This window comes from Folsomia candida, unplaced genomic scaffold (assembly GCF_002217175.1).
Source record: "Folsomia candida strain VU population unplaced genomic scaffold, ASM221717v1 Fcan01_Sc004, whole genome shotgun sequence".
In the NCBI taxonomy this organism is placed as follows: domain Eukaryota; kingdom Metazoa; phylum Arthropoda; class Collembola; order Entomobryomorpha; family Isotomidae; genus Folsomia; species Folsomia candida.
Genome location: NW_019091196.1, coordinates 2,755,764 through 2,775,135, shown reverse-complemented (window position 1 = coordinate 2,775,135; position 19,372 = coordinate 2,755,764). Strand labels below are relative to the sequence as shown.

Sequence of the window (19,372 nt, the reverse complement as noted above, 5' to 3'; positions counted from 1 at the left end):
TGCTTATTTCTTGCACTTCTTCCTTTACAGTGCAAGAAATGTACCAAATTTGGCCTCGTTTTCTCCCGAATTTTGATCGTTTTGCGGGTACAAGTAACCACTTGCAAGAAAGTGGTTTCTTGCCCTTAATATTTTGACCTGCAAGAAATGCAAGGTGGCGTATGGCTAGATGGCATATATTTTTTGCACTTTCTCCCAGTTTCTTGTACCTCGCATTTCTTGCGTGGCTAGCTTTGCAGTGCAGGAAATATACCAAACCTGCAAGAAACGAAACAATGGTTTTGTTTTCTTAAATTGTACCCTTTACATATTTGTATGTATGTATGTAGAGGACATGCGGTTCAATACCCACTATTACAACGCGATTGATCGTCAGATCGCAGAAAATTATCACACTGGGTGTTTGGGTACGTATATCCGTGTAATAAATTATTTAATGTTGATGACTCATCCACAAAATCACCACATTTTTTATCATTTCTGAACTCTGCGAATTTACCTCAAAATTCTGGACGACAAACTCGTAGGTCTTTTTCAAAATAATAGATTTTTTTGATACGTTTTGAAGGAAGAGATCTCAATTTTAAGAAGGCTACAGAAAAATTGGAACGCTCACCACCATTCCTTTAATCCACTGACAGAGTACACATTTGTCGTTCAGGATTTTAAAATAAATTCCCAGAGCCGAAAAATGATTAAAAATGTGATGATTTTCACGATTTTAGTAACAGTCATCGAGTCTACGTATTTATGATGTTATTTATCAGTGTTGGGATTTTTTTAAATTATAGGCCAGCCTGGAAACACGCAATACGCCAAAAAGTAAAGGACTTGTCGGATGTTTACCATGTCTGGATGGATTTCTGCCTAAATTTACTTACATATTTATTTGCATATCGTTGCCCACAAGATAAATTAACTTGTGTGTTTATAATTAGAGAATTTCTGAATAACTTGTAATGCAAAATCTAATATATAAACTTCCTAAAATTGCAACATTCCAATAAAATTCGTAATTCAAATTAGACCAGATCTAGTTCACAAGTTCAATTTCCATCGAATTTTTACAATTTGTGCATATGTATTTGGCGAAATATCTGCAACTGAATTCTATTCATTTCGTACTTATTTTGGTCATCAATTTGCAACAAATTTGTCCTTTTTTCAAAATTAAAAAAAAAACTTTGCATTTAGTTTCATTTACATACAGATTAAAATATTAAAATCCATTCCGTGAAGTTGACGGGAACATGAAGCATATGAAAAGTGGGAATAGTCCAAAAAATATTCAGTTAAAATAAATATTCAGTTAAAGTTAGCGTTAAAATATGCAAATGAGGTGACAGAGCCGAGTACGAGGACAGTACATGCAATGCTAACAGATTTAAAGGGAGACGTTTCTAGTAATTCCTCGTACCCTGGAATATTCATCCGATTTACATAATTATGCATTTTATTGTTAATTAATTAGCTGACTTTATTTTTTGCTGTTTAAATAGCCATTTGGAAAATATAAAATTAAATAGTAAAAAACGATACAAATTCCTAAGAATAAGTCCTTCAATTGGTTTGGTTTGGTTACTAAATTGAAGCGGAATAATGGAATGCTTAATTTATTTATGTATCTCTGAGATATTTCAGTGCATGCAAAAAAAGTCAGACGGACAGAAACCTAACACTTTGTTAAAGCTCCAGGGTGGAATTTTATTCCCATAAATGGACTGACCTAGCAGTTTATGGATTGCTACAAAATATTATGGTATTAAAATAATTTAATTATTTCAACAAATGAAATTCACTTATTTATTCTACTCTACACGATACAAATGATACGAATTTCTCTATGTACATACGTAAAATTTGGTTTGACATTTTGACATCGTGTACATGTTTATATTTAAAACTAAATGGTGACATTTTTTTCCGGCATTGCAAAGTTGGGAAGAATATTAGGTCATATATAAGTGTCAGTTTGTAATCTAGTAACGTATTGTAATGTAAAAATGTAAACTTTACGAATATGTACATACTTATGTATATATGTAAATGTATGTTATGCATGTAGAATTCAGCTAAGGATCAAAGTTTAAGACATAAAATTTTATAGCTTTCTCAGTCTCCCTATTGCGAAGAAAGATTGTCAAAAGTAGGTTGTGATACATACGTACCTCCAAGTAATGCTTAGACCTGCATATTTACTGGACAAGAAATAAGCAACTATAAGCATTATAACCACATTCATATCTTGTCAAACCTTGAGACACATTTGTTACAGAAAGTAAAGAACTATTCACATTTCTTTTACAGGAAGCCAGGCCAGTAGCGTTCTGCCACAGGTCGAAGCAACTTTGTGGAATTTGCCAAAGTACGATAAAGAGGTAAGTAAATCTACCGGACTAATCTTAAAATACAATTTAATTTAGAATGCTAAATGGACAAAAATATGTAAAATTTACTCCATTAACTGGGAGAAAGTGCAAGAAATGCACTGCTACAAAAACCACTTTCTCCCCGTTATTTCTTACAAGTGGTTGGTTACTTGCACCCGAAACACTGCTTGCTGTGCCATCCTCTACGTTTTTTACTCAACCCTGACTAAACTATGTTCAAGTATTTTTAATTAGTTTACAGTGAACAATTCAAACTATTCTTCGAAAAAGGACGGAATTATGTCATCCAAACAAACCGGGGGCGCCGGAAGTAGCAGGGGGCAGCCGTGTCAAAACGAGTGCGGATATGACCCGTCTAATCGAAAACACAACGAGGAGCATTGGCAAGGCTCGAATGACCCTCGCGGGACAAGCCGTGGAGTAAGTTTTTATCCGGATTTGAAAGTCCACTACACTGTTAAAAAGCTGGTATTTTTGTATGTCTATGACTCTACCGGCTCTGGTAATAACGGGCATTACCGTTTAGTAATAGTAATGTTGTGGTACTGAAAAGTTACCAGTCAGAAACAAACTACTACCTATCCGGTTGGAATCCGATTCCCGGTAAGAAATAATTATTACCGAACTGGTAAAGTCATATGCGTATATACTCCGTTCAGTAATGATTTAATATCAGTTTTTCTAAAATTGTCTCAAATTAAACACTTTAAATGTATGGATTTATTTGTAGGTCACATGAAATTCAATTCACACTACTACAACGTGATTGATCGTCAGATTGCTGAAAATCATCACACTCGGTGTTTGGGTATGCATGTCTTTTATAATAAATTAACTATTCTATGTAACTTCATCTTTGTCTTAAATTATTTAGGCCAGCCTGGAAACACGCAATACGCCAAAACGTACCCAAAGTAAGGACTCCTCGGATGCCTGGATGGAATTCTGTCCAAATTTACTTACTTTTTATTTGCATAGCGTTGCCCACAAGATAAATTAACTTGTGCATTTATAATTAATTTTAGAATAATTTGTAATGCAAAAAACCTTATATATGAATTTCCTAAAATTGCAACGTTCCAATAAAATTTGGCGACATATCTACCCGTCCAATTTCCATCAAATTTGCACAATTTTTTTCAATGTTTTTAAGAAACTTTAAATTCATATTCCTTAACTTTACATATCAAAAATATTAAAGTCCATTGCTCCAAATCGACGGGCACATGTCGGGTACGAAAAGTGGGAGGAATCAAAAAAAATATTCGGTCCATGTTTTTATTTCGAAGTCAGGTAACTCTTTAAAATCCGGATACTTGCAAACTTTTACAAAATTTTACAAATAAAATTTCGAAGGGAAATTACATAGTTCCCAAATTTTTGCAAACTTGCTCAGATCAAGGGTGTCTCTCTATTTTTTAAATGTTTATAAAATTATGCTACAAACCACACCGATTTTGCAAGTTGCAAAAATACTGCGTGAACTGCCCACCGAAAAATCTCAATTTGCTTTATTTTTTATTACGGACATCGTCATTCATTGCATTCTGTCAAAATATTTAGCTTCAAGAAAAGAAACCACTTTCTTGCCGTAATTTTTTGCAGGTGGTTACTTGCATCCAAAAAAATTATGATTCTTTTTATTAAATTACGAAATTTGCATCGTCATTCAGTAGGCACCCTTGGATTTTATCGGACAATACGCATCGTGTCATAACACCGTAGAAAGAAATTTTCCATTGTGCATAAAAAACAATTAGGTATTGAGTAACTTTTAAAAAACAGAGTAATCTTCACCTGAAAACAATGACTCGTTAAAAAAATGCAAATATGACGCTGGGGAAAACAGCTTATAAATAGATGTGCAAAAAAAAAGTTTGATATACTATTAAAATCAGTTGAGGTTGCCTTTCAGAAAAAAAATTGGTGGATTAAAATGGGTCTCAAAATCGTCGCATTTTTCGTAATCCTCGCAATAACGAGGGTCAAAAGCGTCATCAAACCGGACGGGTCGTTCGAGAGCAAGCCAGAGACGAAAGCCGTGGTGGATAAGATTCTCAAAAATTCACCAATTATCGATGGGTAATTTTTTGAGGGAAAATAAATTCACGTCAAGCTTTGTTAACTTGGTTTTGCGAAAATTTGCAAAATTGATGTATGTCAAAGTAAAGCGACGTAAAATAATATTTAGTATGATACAATTATTAAAATTTTAATTTTAGATCGTTTGTTTTATAAATGATTTTCATGCACGTAAGCCTTCGTAAAGTTTAGTTTAATTTTGCGAAATTTTACAAAATTTGTACAGTTTACAAAGCGACTAAAAAATTGTTTAATTCAAATGCTTAAATCTTTTTTGGCTTAATTTCTCCAAGAAACTTAATACTTGTAAACTTTGTGGCATATCTATTTGCTAAAATTTGCACAGTTTACAAAGTAAAATCCAGCAACTTAATCCGGTTTAAATCTCTCTTTTAGACATAACGATTTGGCCACGAATTTTCGCGTCCTGGCGCAAAATGACTTGTCCAAGGTTGATTTCTCCTCCGACTTGACGAAGCACCCGTGGTGGTACACGCATGAGAATGCCGAGACCCACACGGACCTTGTGCGAATGAAGGCGTCCGGCTATGGGGGACAGGTGAGGGCAAAATTTATATTCCAAATATTTCCTAACTTTGTATAAACTCTTAAAAATCCGGTGTTAATCGTCACCGAACGGTGTCAGATGTCGGTGAAGAAACCGATCCGTTTTTCGGATAAAAAAAATATCCGATCCGATCGTTTTTGGGTGAAACAAATATCCAATCCGATCCGTTTTTCGGATTTAAAAATATCCGATCTGATCGTTTTTGGGTAGAAAAAATATCCGATTCGATCCGTTTTTTTAGAAGATATCGAAATTTCGAAGGAGTTGGACACCGTTTTAGTAATTATAAACTAGTTTATGTATCAAATGAATTTGTAGATGTATGTCCAAGGTAATGATAGAAATGTTTTTTGAGAAATATGACACAAATATTTTATTTTTTTGATAAAACTACATTTTTTGAAAAAAATTGGTTTTACTCTTATTACTATTTATGAGGTTAAATTAGTTTAAATGCGTTCTCTGTTGTAGGATTAATGTAATGGATTTATTAACAGAAAAAAATTAGTTTTTAACGAATAACAAATTTATTTTTTGATTTTTCGAAACATTTTTGATAAAGATGTACCAAGGACTGCGTGAACAGCCTCAATGTATTAACGAATACAGAACATATATCAAAATGTTTTGCAAAATTCAGTAATTTGACAATCTTACCTACAAATTCGACGCTCACCGCATCGATACTAGTTACAAATTATTTTAGGAATGATTTCCAATATTTGACCAATTATCGGCGATTTCTCAAAATTTGCAAAAAAAAGTCATACATTTTCGCGTGTAGCACAGAAAATGACGAATTACTTCGCACATATTAATTTATGAAGTAAAAATTACTCAAATTTTATGCCGTAATACATAAGAATTTTTAGAGTGCAAAAAACACTACTTTATTGTATTCTATAGATATACATACACCTCTGTATTAAGTCACGTGGTCAATAATTCACTAATATAATACTGTATTGTTATCTCCATTTCGCAGTTTTGGGCAGTTTTCACGGAATGCACGACCCAGATGAAGGATTCCGTGGAACAAACTTTGGAAACGATCGACTTTTTGAAGCGACTCGTACGAAAGTATCCCGAACATTTGCACTGGGCGACGAGCTCAAAGGGTAATTTTTTACGAAAAATTGGGCCAAATTTCATGCAATTTTTTGCATTTTGTTACTGAAAGCAAAAAGGATGCTAAGCAATCTTAGTGGAAATCATGCAAATTGCAAACTTTAATTTCATAAAATTAAAACTTATTTATAAAGCGACAGAGGTTACAAGGTTCTAGATAAGAATACACAGCATGTGCCAAAATATTACATAAACAGGAAAAAAACAATGCAATACTAAATATATTTGGTGAAATTTAATAATTTGATCGAGTTTGCAAATTGTGTCTAGTTCGACGTCGCAAACATTATTTTTTTAGAAATTGTTTGTAGTATTATAGAATTAGATTTTTTAAACCCTGAACTAAAATATTGCAAGCATATTTTGCAAATATTTTGCAAATATTTTGCAAATACAATATTTGCCTGCATTATTGATATATTTCCCAATTACCTAAACCATACTGAAAAACTTATTGATTTACAAAATTGCAAAGCTTGTCGTGATCTATCTTATACTTATTTGTATAGAAGACTTATCACATTTGTCGCCATTTTTTAAAATTTACGTACTTATCCTTAGATATCGAGGAGGCTCTAAAACTTGGCAAAATCGCCAGTTTAATGGGCGTCGAGGGAGGCCACTCGATCCAATCGAATTACGGAATTTTGCGCATGCTCTACGAACTGGGAGCGAGATATTTGACGCTCACGCATACCTGCAACACTCCATGGTAAGCTTGCCAATTTTGTGCAAAATTAAATCGATTTCTAACTATAAATAGAGGTCTTCCATGTATGTATGCTCGCAGATTTTGGTAAAACTAATACCAATCAATCAATCAAAAAACTGAATTAATATGAAATTTGCAAAAGTCAGAATTCGCACGTTGGACAGACATAAAGAGGAGAAGATGTCGACAAATTTTACACTTTTCTGCCAAAATGTGTGTCTTTTGCAAATTTAAAAACAATTAAATTTGTGTTTGATTGACACTAGTTTGCTCAAAATCGGAGAGCATACGCTGGGAGTATCAAATTTGCACACCTCAAAATTAGGTGCAGTTAATTTATTTTTTAATTCCCAAAAAAAATTGGCAAATTCAGGGCTGACGGTTCCCCGTCGGATCAAGATAACCCTTCATCGCCAAATTTCTTGCTACGCGAACACAACGGCCTGACCACTTGGGGACTCGTAATTAATTAATTATTTACTTTCCTAAGCAAATTCGTGAAAACTTACGTATTTTTTGGGATAACTAAAATCTAGGGGCTTATCGACGAACTTAACCGAATCGGAATGATGGTGGATTTGTCGCACACGTCAGAAAAAACGATGCTGCAAGCCATCAAGAGGTCAAAAGCGCCCATAATTTTCTCCCATTCGGGCGCCAGAGCGGTCTACGGGCATCATAGGAATGTTCCCGATGACGTCCTAGAATTAGTGGTGGGTCATTAAGTCACGCAGATGTTTGAAATCTCATAAAATTGCAAAATTTTAGCAAGGAAAGATTATTAAGATTTCTATTATGTATTTTATGAAATAATTTTACAAAATTTTTGCAAATTTTACAAACACCGAGTCGAACTTGGATCATAAAAGTTGAAAAATTTCTTTGCAATTCAAGCAGATAGTTGTAATATCACAAACTTGCAAAACTTTCGGAAGGAAGCTTAATTACAATCTTTCTACACACATATTTTATGAAACGATTTTTCAAAATTTTTACAAAGTTGAAAAACATTGGTCAAAACTTTGAGAAATTTCTCCAACTCATGCGAATGGTTGTAATCTGGTAAACTTGTGCAACTTTAGGAAGTCAAGTTATCTAGGTTGACTTGAATCTCTACCATATTTTATGAAACAGTTTTTACAAAATTTTACGAATTTTACAAGCATCCACTCTAACTCATAGTAAGAGCGGACCAAAAAGTTACGAAATTTCGGCAGATTTCTATAATCTCTTGAACGTGCAAACTTTTAGGAAGGAAAATTAAGTCGTATTTCCATATTAAAAACTCTGTATTTTATATATGAAACGATATTACAAACTTTTACATAGTTTACAAACATCCACCTGAATTACATGCTAGATGTAAATTTTGAAATTCTTCGCTCAGAAATCCACCGGATCTATCGTCATGCTGAACTATTATTCTGCATATCTCAAGAAGGATCATAACAATACAACTATCGCGGATGTCATAGGTAAAATTTGTAATAATTATTTACATAATTTGCACATGGCGCCACACTTATTTAATTAATTAAATTAATTATTAAATTTAATTGATTAATTAATTAATTTTCCTTATCAAGCACATGCCGAGCATATTAAAAAAATTGCTGGAGTGGACTGTATGGGACTCGGGGGAGACTTTGATGGCGTTGAAATGTAAGAAAGATAAAGTATCTATGCAATTTTGCAAAATCGGTTGACAAACGAGGTGCAAAAAAAATTGGCGATTTATTTGTCCCCATTTTTTGCAACCTTTCCAATTACAAATTTAAGTAAATATTTTGTTAAGGTAAAAGTTAAACGCCATTTATTAAAACATTTGGAAATCCACTCCACTTTATGCTTATGCAGATTAGACATGTGTTACATAAATTTCGAGAACTTATGGAAGGAATAATTAGACTCCCATTGAAACTTTGCAAAAATTTCAGATTTTTTCCAGAAAATTTTGAAAATTAGAAGATAAATAATTAGATTGGAAGAGTTGCTTTGTATATTTGCAAAACGTTTGCAAAATGTTACCTCTCTCTTTACACAAGTTTAATTTACAAACAGTAAATTTAACGCTGAGCTTAACGCAGGACTTGATAACTCAGCACCAAAATATCAGCAAAATTCAGTATATTTTTAATCGTTTCTCCCCTCTGGGAATTTATTTTACAATTCTGGACGACAAATTTGTAGAGTAGGTCGTTGTCAATTTTTTGAAAATATACACTCCAGAATTTGAAATTTTTTGAAGGAGGAAATCTCAAGTTTGAGAAGCCTTCAGAAAAATTTGAAGTCTTCGAAACTGGCTAAAAAAAATCAACGCCATTCTATCAATCAACTCACTGACTACAAATTCGTCATCCAGAATTTTAAAATAAGTTCCCAGAGCCGAGAAATGATTAAAAATGTGTGGAGATTTTGACGATTTTGGTGATTAAGTCCTACGTTGAAATATTCCGTACCGAATCTAGATTGCCCAAGGATTTAGAACATCCCGGAAAAGTACGAAACTTACTTGAAGCCTTGTACGAAACGGGAACTTGGACTGAAGAAGATTTGGAAAAACTTACGTCAAAAAATATTCGCAGAGTGTTCGCCAAAGTGGAAGAGGTTTGCAAAAATTATAAAATTTGCCAAACTATTTAATTGCATTTATAATTTAATTTGCGATCATCTATTTCACAGGTGAGGGACTCGTTGAAGGGAGAGGAGCCAAAACAGGACGCCCTGCCCGTTCCACAGTATTGGAATTCTAACACAATTACGCAAAATTTCTTTTAATTCAAAAATTTACTTATGGACCAAAAAAATTAAATATAGTACGATTTTTCAAAATTTTCTATACAAATTACACTTTTTTGTAGAAATTAAAAATCTGTAAATATTACACGGCAGAAAGCTTTATAAATATTTTTGCATATATTTTTGCACGGATGTCGTCTAGTTTCTTTATCCAAGCATTGGCATAGACAATTGTAAAACATTAGAAACATGGACGAAATAAATTTTGTGAAAATTTTGCTGGAATTTTGTGAAAATTTTGTGCAAAATTAATTAAATAATGTCCCCTTTTAAGAGCCACAAAAATCTATTATTAATCACGCAGAAACCATTTCTATATAAATTTGGAGTTGAGCTTTATCAAACAGTCATAAAATTTTTGCGGACTCATTTTCCTCGCAAATTAAAAATTAAGGCATGAATCGTATGATACGCCATGTCCCACAAAAAGAAAATTCGCAAATGGCCATGACCACGACCAACTGAATTCGCCTTACAGACTGATGTCTGAGAAATTTGGTAGTTCTGATAACTACTTATCATCACCGATATAAAACTAACAACTAATCAGCAAGGTCAAAATTGGAATACTTATGCATGCCTCTGTTTATTTGACCAGATTATGTCTTATCCATTCATGATGTTACACACACGTTAAAAAAATTCTGTTCATGACCTCCACTTTTGATACCACTTACATAAGCACCTTATCTACATTTACATTTGAAATATCGTACTTTAAACGGCAGTCAAATGTGTAAGTAAAATTAGCCACCGGTCTGATAACCGCTTTGCTAACATGTTATACAGACCGTTCTTCATAAGCTGTTATGGTTGCGTGTGTGACACGTATCATAAAATCTTCAGAGTGAAATTCATGACCTATAAATGGGTATAAAAAGATGAGTCCTGGACACACTGGACATCAAATCGAGAAGAAATATCTCCTCAGAATTTAATCCAGATTCATTCGAAATTGTTGCAATTCTAAAATTTTGTAAGCCAAAATATTTACAATGTTCTATGTCAATTTTTTGCATGGTAAACAGGCAATGGAAGTCTCCCAGCGTAAGCTGTCCGATTTTGAGCAAACTAGTATCAATCGATGGCAAATTTAATTAGGATGAAATTTGCGAAAGACACGATCTCCCAAGGGGTACGTTTGGCAGAGATATTTGCATCCCAAGAGGAGAAAACGCGCAGTAAATTTGGAAAGTGTAAAATTTTTCAACTTTAGATCGTGTTTTCTCCTCTTCGGATGCAAATATCTCTGCCAAACGTATTACCCATTAGGAGATCGTGTCTTTCGCAAATTTCATACTAATTAAATTTGTCATCGATTGACACTAATTTGCTCAAAATCAAAAAGCATACGCTGGGAGACCTAAATTCTGCATCGTCAAATTTTAATTCCGTTTTATGTCACATACTTATAAATAGATACGCTGACACTGACAGAATTACAGACAAAATCGTCACAATGGTCACCGAAAATCTTCAGCTTGGCTGCAAGGGGTCCGTCGTCCGAGGAGGAACGTCCCCCCAGGTGAACACTACGACGGGAAGAAGTGGGGTGTGGCCTTCCTGGGGTTCCGATGGGACGAGCAGCTTGCCACCGCAATGCGCAAAATGTGGATCGACCCGAGATTGCTCGTGTTCTTAAATAGAAATTAAACAGACGAATACAAAATATTATTTTCTCTCCATTTTTATGATAAATTATTAATAAATTAAAGCTAAATATGAACGTTAGATGTACATATTTTCGTTTCGCAATAAAAAGATAACACCGTTAATATTTCTTCATGGTTTGATTTCAGAGTAAAATTTCCATCTTAAAAAATATGCATAGTTAACAAAAGTTTTAGCACTTTGAAAATTCAACTTTGAAATTTGTATAGTTTAAACGCCGATTTGAAATTTTGAATATGTTCAATAATTTAATTGCTTACTAGATCCAGTCTCGCTTGACATGTAAGGATAAGTAATGAGGAAATTCACGTCAATCTTCGTAACTCTGTAACCCGTAAACTTACGAACTTTTGACGAAGCTAAGGAACATCTCGAATGCAATTTTGGCTTACAAAGTTAGAAAACCTTACGAAGATGAAAAGCATGTTCTTGATTCGTAAGTTGATCTTCTTCAACTTACGTGGTTATGGACTTACGAAGATTGACGTGAATTTCCTCATTGGTTAAGTGATAAATAATCTGAAGGAATTATTTTTTAAATACAATTTTGCTCGAAATGTATTAATCAAAATGCAGTTCAGCATGCAAATTTGACATGATTTATATATCCAGTCGCATATTGGGAATAAATGCATGCAAATTATAGATTTCTATGACTTAAATGCTGTTTTGGGATTTTTTAATGATTTAACATTTCTTTGATTTGGTTATTAGACTAAATTCTCTTTGGGTGTTTTTTTTTACACAGCAAAAATTTCTGTGATTTATCCTTAGTTTGATTTCTGAGAAAAATCTTCATCTCAAATAATATGACCAGCATAGTTAGCAAAACTTTGACACATTTTTAAAATTCAGCCTTCAAATTTGCATGGTTTAACGCCGATTTCATATATTTTTTAATTTGTTCGATCATTAGATTACCGAATAGATTGCTGCTTCAACTCAAGTGATAATCGACTTGAAGAAATTATTTTTTAAAATTGCAATTTTTATCGGGATATATTCGTAAAAATGTGGTATCAGTGTGCAAAATTTCTTGAATATTCTCATATTTTGTTAGTTTTCTTAAGCATTGTCAATAAATGCAGGCAAGTTATAGATTATTATGGCTTAAACGCCGGTTTGAGATTTTTTTTTACTGATTAAAAGGACATGGTAACTTTTTGGGTCTTGGTGGGCCATTCGATCTTTTGCACTTGAATGAGACTCTTCAGTCAGAAATCGGGATGATTGACTTTTAAATGAAAACTAAACTTTTGAACAGATATTGTTGTAACTTGGAAATTTCCGGTGCAGTTTCGTATGCATGCATGCATGTATGTATGACGGTTGACGGTACAGGATTCACTTTTCAAAATAATACTAACAATGGAGGCGCAAACCATGTTCAGCCCAGATAATTTTTTGACCTTATTAGTTGGAAGGAGCAAGTCTTTACAAACAACATTTGGTTCAGCACTTGGGCAGATGCGCAAATTTCAGCACGTTATGGGCGCCGCAAGTTCGCAAATAAAATTTTGTTCCTATTTGCCGGTCGAGCTTGAGCTAGACAAGCTTCCGAAGTTTTTATGGGTAGAGCTTGAGTGAACCGAGCTTTTTGCTAGCCGAGCTTTTGGCTAACCGACCGGGAAAGAACCTAGTTTTTTGCGATTCGAGCTTGAGCTAGCCGAGCTTTTGGCTAACCGACCTGGAAAGAACCTAGTTTTTTGCGATTCGAGCTTGAGCTAGCCGAGCTTTTGGCTAACCGACCTGGAAAGAACCTAGTTTTTTGCGATTCGAGCTTTTGGCTAGCCAAGCTTTTGGCTAGCCGAGCTTTTGGCTAACCGACCTGGGAGCTCATGCTCGAACGCGTCGTTAGCTTAGCGACGTCGTAAAAATTAGCGACACATGCTCAAAATAATTTTTAGCGATGTCGGTATTGCTAAAGGACACCTTTGAGCATGTGTCCTTAGCACTTGTCGTTAGTAGCGACACCGACGTATGCTCAAAACTTTGATTGTCGGTAAGACCTTGGAATTTGTCGTAAAAGTTTTCGACGCCTTAATAGCTATCGAAACGAGATAAATTTGTCGTAATTTGCTGTTAATTAGGATCCGTTCATATATTATGTAAACATTTTATGGGGGGAGGGGGTCAAGAAGCTATTGACGATTGTTGACGAGGGATTGGGTATGTTGGTTTGCATATGTTGATGCCAACTTTGTTTCGGGCAAATTGAGTCGCTGGATTGCGAAATTCTTAATGAGTTTCCGCAACTCAGCTCAAACTCATTATTGTTCAAATCACTCATTTTGAAACGAGTCGTTTGAAATGAATTGAATGAATGAAATGAATTGACTCAAACTCAATTCAACTCATCCTCAGCAACTCATGAGTCAAATGCGTTGACTCGAACAGTTCGAGTCGAACTCATTGGCAGTCCTAATCGAGAGAGATTGAAGGAAAAAAATATAATTATGCGGCGGTTACGTGCTTATCAAAAATGAGATTTATGAATTTTTAGATAATTCGCAATTTTTTCGCAATTCGCAATTTTTCACAGTAAATTTGCTTAAAAATTAATTGGAAAATTTTTTCAAAACGATTTGTTTATAGTATAAAAATTTAGCCTTAGATTAAAATATCAAAGTTGCATTTACCCTAAAATTAATTATAGACTAATTTTAAATTTTGTACACTCAATATTAAGAGGACCCGTATTTTTGCATTTTTCTGAATACCCGTTTTAGTCCGTAACGGAATTTTCAAACAAATTTTAAGCTAAAATCTTGATTTTGTAAATTCTATAACTTTTTAAATTATGACATAATTTTAAAAACTCGAAAACATGTCTGCTCACAATGACTTCCCCATTTTACTTGAGAATTTTCTTGGATAGTTTGACAAGTTATTATAAGTGGGTTGAAATTTTATCCCACTCCTACACCTAAAATAAAGTGGTAGTAAACGTAAGAACATAACTCCTCAGTTACCAAGATCGTTGTGAACCACTCCCTTAATCGGAAATAGATTACAAATTTTAACGATTTTTTTTTCGACAATGTCGTTAAACTCATAACGACAACATTTTCCGACGCCTTGACGACAAATGATGAGCATACGTCGTTATAATTTGTCGTTATTAAGGCGTCGTTAATTTACGACGTCGGTAAGTTAAGGACGCGTTCGAGCATGAGCTCCCAGGGAGCTCATGCTCTTTTTCCCTAGATACTCGATGCTGCGCTGCGATTCACTTTTGTATTTCTTGGTGCCGTGCCCCGTCAAAGAAAAGCATTCGAGATTAGAAATTGTTTTATTCGGCACTATTTCAAGGTTGCTTGACAACTTTAGTAATTATAGATCCATGTCATACAGGGTATTTTCACTGTTTCTTTGGAGGATTTCTCTAGATAGGGTCATGTCAGTTCAAAAATTCTCCAATTTTTTTTTACAGATTAATTACAATTAACTGTAAATTGCAAATTAAACTGTAATTTTTTTTACAGTTTGGGAATATGCTATTTTTCCTGGGAGAGTTTGATTATCAAGAAAAATAAAATACTCTATAAAACGTCATAAATTCACGCGAAAAATTTGTAAATACCGTTTTTGGTACCGATCCTAGTTCAATATACCGGGTATAATTTTTTGAAAAATTTCTTTTAAAAGAAATTTCATAATTTAAACGTCAATTTCGGATTTTTAATTTATTCAAATATTTTAAGCGCATATTAGATATTTGCTAAATCGCCTTTCAAGTGATAAGATAATAGGTATGTCAAAAAGTTAATTTTAAAATTACTATTTTGCTCTTACGTAAAATTTGTCGGGAAGCATTCTTAAATCTTTTATGCAAATAAAAGCAGGCAAATTATAGATTATATTGTAGACTTAAACGTCGGTTGGCGATTTTTAATGATTCAAATTCTTACAAATTTACATTAGATATGATTTTCTTTCCACTAAAGTTATCACAAAAACGTGTAATATATTTAATTACCTTAAAATCTAAATTAAGAGTATATATAGATAACCCTATTTAATTTATAATGATGGCATAACAAGCCTTAGACATTCTGATTTTACCCGATTAACACATATCTACTTGTTGAAATGTTGAAAATAATATCGATCATGACATCATTTAATCATAATTTAATCGCAATTAATTTAATTGAAGAAAATCAAAATTTAAGAAAATGGTGACCTGTAACCTACATTGCCCACTTTCTAATCAGGGATGATCCTTTACCTTAAAAAGCTAGGTTTCAAGTCTGCATGTCACAACGTTAACTAATTATCGATGAGTCATTTCGTTACATGTTTTTTATTGGGTATGTCCCCTAATTTTTCACATCTTTTTACACACAAAAACGATAGCAATACATGAGACTGATTAGTAATAGGATTAGTTTTCTTATCACTTAAATTGCCTTCTGAAGACGAGTTGACATTGTTTTTTGTCACAAATTTCGTGGGGTCGATTTTCGCAGGACGTGAGACGTGTCAGCAATTGTACGCCTTGCGGACATCGTTTTCAGGCCCCTCGTGCGTACAGGACATGAATCCGAGCCCCTTCTTCCGCGGAGAATAGTTCAACATGAAAGTGCAGATGGTGACGGTGCAAGCCAGCGCCACGACGATGTACGCGATCAGCAAGTAAATCCGGGCGAAACGACCCTACATAAACGTGAAATTTCAATAATTTCAAAATTTCCAAAATTTTGAGACAGATTCAATTTAAATTTTCATATTTATTCGTCTCACAGGCGCATCGAATCGTTCCCTCTCTTCCAAAACGGGAATCGGCGAAAAGAGGATGAGTCGACGGTGAGTAAGTTTCATTTGTGCGTCACTGCAACGTTGCAGAAGCTGTAATTTAAAAAAATATATGAGGATCGATAACCAAACCACCATTTCAAAAAATCGATAATCTAGATTTTTAAAAAATAAGAGGATCGATAACCATCATTTCAAATTAAATCGATAACCTAGAATTTAAAAGAATATGGCAATCGATAACCACCATTTAAAAAAAATCGATAACCTAGATTTTTAAAAAACATGAGGATCGATAACCATCATGTCAAATAAATCGATAACCTAGAATTTAAAAAAATATAACTGTCGATAACCACCATTTAAAAAAATCGATAACCTAGATTTTAAAAAACATGAGGATCGATAACCATCATTTCAAAATAAATTGATAACCTAGAGTTTAAAAAAATATGTGGATCGATAACCATCATTTCAAAACAAAAAGATAACCTAAATATTCACCATTTCATGACATACCGTCATCACGACGTGCATCGCAATATCGAACATGATCCAGGAAATCACAACGACAAAGACGGCCTCCTTCGTCAGATCAGCTCCGAAAAAATGAAGGACCGCAATATCTTGGTAAGCCGCGGGTGAGCCGGGGATCGCGTTGGCCGTTATCATGCACGCCACTACGGATTCAGAGGTCACAAAACCTTAACTCGATGATTCTGAGTCAATATTCCCGATATAGATCGATTACAATCAGCACATTTTTAATCATCTCTCTCCTCTGGGAATTTATTTCAAAATTCTGAACCACAAATTTGTAGAGCAGGTCGTTCCCATTTTTTTCAAAAATATACACTCCAAATTTTGACACTTTTTGAAGGAGGAGATCTCAAGTTCAAGAAGCCTTCAGAAAAATTGGATCTCCTAGTCGAAACTGGTTTAAAAACTCATCGCCCTTCAACTCACCGACTACAAATTTGGCGTCCAGAATTTTAAAATAAATTTCCAGAGGCGAGAAACGGTGAAAAGTGTGTAGATTTTGACGATTTTACTTACGACCCATCCAGTAAAACAAGAACCCCATGACGCCATGCAGAATAATTGTGACTGCCCGAAATTGTCTCTTCATTGGTCGAAATCCCCCCAGGAAAAAGAGCAGGACCGAAATTACGACAGAAATCCAACCCATGACGCGATGCGCGGTGGCGGCGCGGCTCAAACTGACGCCGAGCATCGCCTTGCTTCCAACTTGTCGGATCAATCCCACCATGAAGAGAAGTACGGTGATGAAAGAGAGGGAAAGGTGGACCTGTAGGTAGATAAGGCATATTTGATAAGTATTTAGCGGGATTTTCAAATTAGTCGTCTAAACCACGTGCGAAATCAAAAGATTTACAAAATAGAGTTGGACCCCGACTGAAATTTAATTTCGAAGTGTCGTGGATCAGAAATTCTCGCTTAATTATGTAAAACTCAATGACTCATCATCAGAATTGTCAAAATCACCACATTTTTAATCATTTCACTCCTCTTGGGAACTTATTTTAAAATTCTGAACGACAAATTTATAGTCGGTGAGTTGATTGATGGAATAGCGGCGAGTTTTTTAAGCCAGTTTCGACGAGTTCCAATTTTTATGAGGGCTTCTTAACCTTGAGATATCCTCCTTCAAAAAGTGTCAAAATCTGGAGTGCATATTTTTTTAAAAATTTATAACTCCCCACTCTACAAATTTGTCGGGCTGAATTTTAAAATAAGTTCCCAACGTGGAGAAATTGTTAAAAATGCGCAGATTTTGTCGGTGAGTAATCTAGTCCCAGTAATCTAGTTAAATTTGTCACTCACAAAGTACCAGACGTGATGGAGGAAGATCCGATTGTTCATAAAGGTCTCTTTGAAATACCGCGTCATGAAGAAGCTCACCGGCGTCACGAACATGACAATGATGGTCATAAAAATCCCATGAATTAGCCGCGAGTCCTGTCGTCATAATTAAGCAATTAACATGAAAAATTAGCATACACACAATTAACCGGAAATCATAAAGTGGTATGTAATGCTCACCCAGATGAAAAGCGTGAACGGATCTTCCGCCGCCAACATGCCCCTTTTGTACGCATTCGTCAGTTTGTAACGCGCTTTTCGATCGGCTTTAAGTTTTTCCGCAAGAATGGACTCGTTAGCTGGAAAAGAAATGAGGAACAATTACTTCGGGGATGGTAAAAATTTAGCGTGGGTTTGATTTTTTTTTTTTTTTTCGGGAAACAAATCCCGGAGTAAAAAAATTGACCCTAATTCTGGATTTATTAAGTAGCTCCTTTACGAGAAGATTGTGTCCGTCTGTCCGTCTGCAGGATAACGGAATTGAGATAATCGAAATCGCGTTTAAACATCCTACGTATTACCCCAGGGGGAGGATCCTATCAACTTTTGGGGTAAGTCAGACCTCTAATCCCCCTCAAAGGAAGGGGGTGTGGTCTAGGGAAAATGAGATTTCTACCGAAATTCCTCCACAAAATTAAGTGTAGATTTCTCACATCCGGGGACATAAGTTGGTTCGAAGGTGTACGGTCTCGGGACGAGGAGAGGACACTCGAAATTTCCCTCGCGCATTTTCTCCACCAATTCGCACACGAGCTCGTTCCTCGCACTGTTGTCGGCCAGTCTTTCATCCACCGTTTTCCGGGAGCTTGTGGTCCTTTGGCGCTCCACGGTTTTCACGACTTTTCCCAGGGCAGGATCTGAAAAGAATTATTTATGCAAGTTAGATCGAAAATTAGTCACGCCAAACAAATTACTGGTCACGTTTGGCGGATATTTTTCCGAGGAGGAGAAAACGTAAAGTAAATTTAGAAAAATGGTCGGTCTTTTGGATGAAAATATGTCATAAATGTCATATTTGTCAGTTTTCCCAATTCCAGACTATGTGTCACAAAATTCCAATGTGACCGACATTTATTTATGACAAATATGTTGTACATACGTATGACGGAAAAAATTGGACATTTATGCCAATTTGACCTGTCATATTTGCCACAGATTTTAAATGTCTGACAAATCAAACCTGTTCAAAAATTTAGTTTCCATTCAAAAGTAAATCATTTCGATTTCTGACTCAAGACTTTCATTCACATTGAGTCAATTTCGTTCAAATTGGTTTCACTTCACTTCATCGGACTTCATTTCTAACCATAGGTTAAGCATAGGGTGAACATGAAATGAGTGAAGAATCCTTTTTATTCATTTGAAATGACAGAATCCTTC

General features: G+C 34.7%; 3 protein-coding genes and 1 long non-coding RNA gene across 5 annotated transcripts; 2 read left to right on the top strand and 2 right to left on the bottom strand.

Moving 5' to 3' along the window:
- The first annotated feature begins 2,139 nt into the window (after positions 1 to 2,139).
- Positions 2,140 to 3,518, top strand: LOC110849437. 2 transcript variants are annotated; one of them, XR_002547819.2, is made up of 4 exons: positions 2,140 to 2,378; positions 2,632 to 2,810; positions 3,121 to 3,198; positions 3,265 to 3,518. It is a non-coding gene; the product is annotated as an uncharacterized LOC110849437 (long non-coding RNA). The 2 variants fall into 2 exon arrangements; XR_004834715.1 differs by having other exon boundaries at positions 2,149 to 2,378; positions 2,625 to 2,810.
- A 4,754-nt stretch (positions 3,519 to 8,272) lies between these two features.
- On the top strand, positions 8,273 to 9,766 carry LOC110848326 (putative dipeptidase MCYG_02918). The gene is made up of 4 exons (XM_035851629.1): positions 8,273 to 8,355; positions 8,467 to 8,542; positions 9,349 to 9,487; positions 9,563 to 9,766. The coding sequence occupies exons 1-4, from the start codon at positions 8,289 to 8,291 to the stop codon at positions 9,656 to 9,658; spliced, it is 378 nt and encodes a 125-aa protein (XP_035707522.1). The 5' UTR covers positions 8,273 to 8,288; the 3' UTR covers positions 9,659 to 9,766.
- A 5,602-nt stretch (positions 9,767 to 15,368) lies between these two features.
- On the bottom strand, positions 15,369 to 16,683 carry LOC118435458. Its single transcript, XM_035851548.1, has 3 exons — positions 16,628 to 16,683; positions 16,097 to 16,201; positions 15,369 to 16,009 (listed from the first exon to the last, which is right to left on the bottom strand). The coding sequence occupies exons 1-3, from the start codon at positions 16,658 to 16,660 to the stop codon at positions 15,836 to 15,838; spliced, it is 312 nt and encodes a 103-aa protein (XP_035707441.1). The 5' UTR covers positions 16,661 to 16,683; the 3' UTR covers positions 15,369 to 15,835.
- A 473-nt stretch (positions 16,684 to 17,156) lies between these two features.
- Positions 17,157 to 18,879, bottom strand: LOC118435251. Its single transcript, XM_035850963.1, has 4 exons — positions 18,646 to 18,879; positions 18,173 to 18,291; positions 17,954 to 18,088; positions 17,157 to 17,417 (listed from the first exon to the last, which is right to left on the bottom strand). Exons 1-4 carry the CDS (start codon positions 18,719 to 18,721, stop codon positions 17,157 to 17,159), a joined length of 591 nt encoding a protein of 196 aa, XP_035706856.1. The 5' UTR covers positions 18,722 to 18,879.
- Between the last annotated feature and the right edge of the window lie 493 nt (positions 18,880 to 19,372).